At 26.4% G+C, this 5,431-nt stretch overlaps 1 protein-coding gene across 1 annotated transcript; it reads right to left on the bottom strand.

The window, feature by feature from the left end:
- Positions 1–335: 335 nt before the first annotated feature.
- Positions 336–3,545, bottom strand: LOC112702578 (polygalacturonase-like). The gene is made up of 4 exons (XM_025753680.3): positions 3,352–3,545; positions 2,276–2,587; positions 848–1,366; positions 336–769 (listed from the first exon to the last, which is right to left on the bottom strand). The coding sequence occupies exons 1-4, from the start codon at positions 3,475–3,477 to the stop codon at positions 542–544; spliced, it is 1,185 nt and encodes a 394-aa protein (XP_025609465.1). The 5' UTR covers positions 3,478–3,545; the 3' UTR covers positions 336–541.
- Positions 3,546–5,431: the final 1,886 nt, after the last annotated feature.

The following is a 5,431-nucleotide window of genomic DNA, read 5'->3' as shown; positions in this document are numbered from 1 at the left end:
TGATTGTTAAAAAAAAATATTATTATTCAAACAATTTTTATTAGAGAGGGTGTAATTGTAGTGGGGTTGGTTTGTTTATACACGTTACATTATATACAGAAGAATGCTAGCGGATAGATTTTATAATTTGTATCCACTAATTAGCCATTATTAATATTTTTAATGGTATGAAATTATATTTAATGGTGTAGAATTTTCTTTAATTTATTAAGTGTTAATCAAATTTTAATAAAAATAGTAACTCTCTAGACTTTCCCTTGTTGCTGTTTTAAAATTGAATCAGTAATAAACTGGCATTAACTATTGAGTATTGAATGTTAAAAATACTTCCAAGATTATTAGACCAAGTTATTTTTATTTATGAAAAATGCTGAAACATAGCTGAGCATAGCATCACAATCACAATTATTGTACTACACGGTAACATACTACTCTCCTAAAACAGCACTACATCTCTCCATAGGAGGATGGCTTAGTTTATCAGCTTGATTATGAACAAAAGAGAAAGAAGAGTCATATTGGTGGTGCTAAGCCAATGCAATTAAGCTTTTGGAGCAGTGCATTGAGGAGATTTTCCCTGAATCATCGGCTTGGCGTTACGGCACACGGCGGTCGCCGGAGAACCGTTGAAAGTGAGGTCGACATCACTTAGCACCACTCCCTCGCAAGGTACACCGCTGCTGCATATGAGACTCACTCCTTCCTGTGTTCCTGAAGTTCCCCTAATGTTCTTGAAGGTAACATTGCTTATCTTTATTTTCGATGGACTCTATACAAAGCACAAAATTGTATAAGAATATATATAATCTGTTAGAATTGATTAAAAGATGATTATTATTATTAATACCTGTTTAGAGCACTGATTCCAAGGACAATACTCCTGATCAATGATAATAGGATTCTTGACATTAATCATGGTAATATCTTGATAAGTAAGACCAGTAATAGGAGAAGTGCCAGGGGCACTAGGCCAAGTCTTGATCCTGAGGCCATTATCAGTGTTTGTGAAAGTGACCTGCTTCACCATAAGATCTTGCACGGGAAGCTCAGTGGTGAACTTGCCAAGGCTTCCAACGCTGATGCCATGGCCGGGTCCACATTTCACATTGGAGATGGTGGTCTGGACACTTCCGTCGCCGATCGAGATGCAGTCGTCGCCGGTGGCGATGTTAGTGTTGAGGATCTTGACGTCGGTTGATCTTCCCATGTGGATTCCGTCGGTGTTGATGCTGTTTCCAGGGTTGCTGATCTTGAAGCCATCAAATGTGAAGTTCTGGCACCCCAAAACGTTTACGTTGAAGTTTTTGCTGTCTTTTGAAGTTATTGATCCTACAACTGAATGCTTCACGAAATTGAAACCGAAATTCTGTTCCAACAAACACACCTCGTTAATAATTAGGAATCAGATATATATTTTTTGGTGGAAATTTACACCAGTTGCCTTTACGTACTACTTCAGAATCGTCATCTAATTTACATATTTGAGTATCAATTTAACATGAAAACAATCATTACAAAGTGTATTTTTCACAAACTCAAGTACAGTAGATTTTACGTAATTGTAAGTTGTTAGATAAAAATTTAGTCAAATTAGTCAAATTATCAACTTCATGGGAAGCTACTAAGTTTCTCCCATGTTCACCATATATTTTTTGTTTAAAATGTAAAAATAATTTACAACACACAACTTCAGAAAAATATGCCAAAATACACTGTATATAGTTTACAATCATGTTAACTGTTAAGTGTTGTAAAAAAATTGGTTAAAGTAATTCGTATAAAATATTAATACAAAATTTATATCGAAAATAATTTACACATATATTCATATAAATATACGTAACTAATTTGATGTTTAATTTTTAGTGTATATATATATATATATAGTATTTTTGTATTTTATTATAAAAAAATTCTCAATGGATACCAAAAAAAAAGATAAAAAATTTTATTGTATATTGTTGTATGAGAGAACAATATTACTTATTTATACTAATTATTAAACTGATTTTAAATTTTAAAATAAATTAAAATAAACTAAAATCTCTAAATGACTTATTAGAAAAAGATAAACATAACTAATTGAAAAAAAATAAGCATAACATATTTTTGTTTCTTGAAGAAAATAAAAATAATAAATAAAAATAAAATAAAAATTTAATAATCTTTAAGAATTAATCACTTCAAATAATTTTAGAGAAAATAAATCAAACAAATTAAAGAGGCAAATTAGAAATACCAATTTTTTTAAGAAAAAAGAATAATTATTTATTACCATTGAAAGCCTAGCGCAATTAGGGTTCTTTCCACAATCATTTAGTTTCCAAGCGGTTGCACCTTGACCATCAAAAACACCGGAGCCAGATATTGTGAGGAAGTCAACATATTCAAACTTAACCCATTGCCATTCATTGTTAAGGTCTTTGGGGTTTGGTGGAGCTATAATTGTGCCATCAACATACAACTCAATTGGTGCCTTACAAGGCCCTTTCACTGCCACTGCTTTCATTCTGTATTGCCCTGATGGAATCATAATCTTGCTTGCTGTTGCTGATTGACATGCTTCATTCCAAGCATTTGCAAGAGCCTTTAAAAAAATAATTATTTAAAAAAATTGAAAATAAGTAAAAATGAGTAACAATGAGAAATTAATTAGTTAGAGAAAGTTTGGTTTATCTTTAACAATGAGAAATTAATTAGTTAGAGAAAGTTTGGTTTATCTTTTTGGAAAATTACTTGTAGATGAACACTTTTAAAAAGAATTGAATTGTATTTTGTTCGAGTGTGTTAAAAGTAAGTTAAAAAACTAATTTTTATTTGGATATGATAGAATATTTTTTAGTCATATGATACCTACAAAAGAAAATCTGTAATTAACTTAATAGAAAAATAATTATGAATATATATTTTTTAAACAAGAAAGCTCAACACCAAACGTAGAACAAGAACAACAATCAAACAAAAAAATTAAAAAAGAACAACAAGAAAAATAAAAGAAAAAATCGCAAAACAGTTCATCAACTATTTTTGCACTTCTCCTTTCTATGATGTACTCCTGATTTTATACTCTTAATTCTTAATTTTGTATTCGTGTAAATATCTCCGGTCATTCCAAACATACTAAAATTCCGTCAATCCGATTGTAAGATCGCCCAATCAAATATTTTTGACAATTTAAAAATAATTTTCATACATTCATTTTTATCAAAAATAATTTTTAAACCAAACATGATCTTTGAAAAATATATTATGTATATTCTAAGTGTTGAAACTATATATATATATATATATATATATATATGTGTGTGTGTGTTTCTTGACAAATTAAATGATGTCTACGAAAGATCTTACCTGAGTTATATCTGAATTAGGTACCCCACCAAATTTTGAAATAGGAATATCAGCAGATTGAACAATACCACTAGATGTAGCCATTAATATGAATAAAATAAATGTTGTGATGCTAGACTTCATCATTTTTTTAAATTTTTTTTGTTTTTTTGTTTTTTGTTTTTTTCTTTATTTTGGAGACTTTAGTCTTTATTTGAAATATACTAATAACTATGAATCTTACTCTGTTGTGTGAAAAGCTTATATAATGATTTTGTGAAGCTTCAAAGCCGTTGATCATGTTAACAGACTTTTTTCAAATTAATTTTGTCCACAAATATTGGTTGGTTTGTTGTTAAGTACGAAAATTTATTTTTAGCAATTATTTTATTAACGTTGATTTGAAAACGTCATATTTACTAAATATATATTTCTATTGTTTTAGAGGATAATTTAGTTGATAGTGAGTGAATCTTATCACTTTAGTTCCAATTAATTTAGATCTACGCATTTTAGTTTTCTTATCAAATTCAATTTAATTAGAGTTTGATTGATTTGGATGAATTAATTGGATTACTCATTTAATTTAATTTAAAAAAATATTTTCTATTATAGTTTATTAAACAAATTTAATCAAAAAAATTATACTAATTTATGTATAATGTGAGACAATACAATATAATTTAGTTTTAAGTTCATGTATTCTAAAACGATTTATTTTAGTAGAAAATTAATCGGTTTCGTTAGGAAATTAACTAGAGCCAACTAGTTTTAAAATAAAAGATATGCTATAAGAAAGAGAAAAAAAATCCACTACTCCTAGTTTTTTGAATTTTAAAATTGAAAATTTTGAGTTGCTCGTGATGTAGTTGGTTCTCTGGATTTTTTAAAATTAATTAAATTTTGTTATCTTATATAAAATTTAAAATGAACGGAAACTAAATATTAGAATAATAAATCTAACATTTAATCTCAAGTTATTTTTAAAATAATTTTTTATAAAATCCAAAATAAAATTCAACTCAAACCATTATTAAAGATACTCATTAAATTATGTAAACAGTGGTAAAAAATAATAATTAAAGGGAGTCATTATTAGTTTGGGTTATGTACGCAATTTTGACTTTTTCTTTTTTGATAAAAAAATCCAACACAATAAAATAGAAATCTTTAATTATTTTTTATATTATCATCAACAACTTAAGTACTCTACTTTTTATAGCACATAAATAATTTCAATAATTTCTAATATTTGTGTTTTATTCTAAAAAAGAATTTCATTTTTTTTTCAATAAAATATTTTATATAAAAAAAAAACTCAAATAATATATTAGATTTTAACACGTATATAAGAGTGAATAAAACTCAAACACAAATGAGTTTACTTGTTAAAAAGTAAAATAAGTTGAGTTAATTTAATAATATAATTTAATTGGTCTTTTAATTTAATAATATTATTTAATTATTTTTAGTTGAGTCGATCTCCTCCTTTTTAGGTAATTAAGTACATTGTTAATTAGATTTAATTTAGATCTTATCATTTAAAATCTTTTTAACTTCTTCCACAAAAATAAAAAAAATTTACTTTTTTTCTTTCTCTTTAGATCTTTCCTATCTCAACTTTTTTTTGTCAATATTTCTTTTAATTTTTGTCTTTTTACAGTAAAGTTTATGAAGTCTTGTATGCGGAAGTCTTATTAGTTAAGATGCATGGACAAATATAAATACAGAATACGATACGACACTAGATACAGCCAATTTAAAATTTTTATAAGACACAAGAATACGGTATATATAAAATATAAAATATTTTTTAGATAAATTTTAATAATATTTTAATATTTGAGTCATATTAAAATATAAATTATTTTTTTTAATTATACAAAGTATTTAAAATATTTTTTATTTTAATAATTAATAATATGTACTGTTTATAAACTTATTTTAAGAATACATGTTAATAATAAAGTTGAACATGTTTATACGTGATAGTATTTAAGTGTGTCCAAACGTATACAGTGACATTTTTTTTATTAAAATACAGTCAGTTGGACATAGAAGACATGCATATCCAAAATCATGAAATAAAATTGATTTGTGT

Source organism: Arachis hypogaea, chromosome 7, assembly GCF_003086295.3.
Source record: "Arachis hypogaea cultivar Tifrunner chromosome 7, arahy.Tifrunner.gnm2.J5K5, whole genome shotgun sequence".
NCBI classification, from domain to species: Eukaryota; Viridiplantae; Streptophyta; class Magnoliopsida; order Fabales; family Fabaceae; genus Arachis; species Arachis hypogaea.
This window is presented reverse-complemented; position numbering and strand designations above follow the sequence as displayed.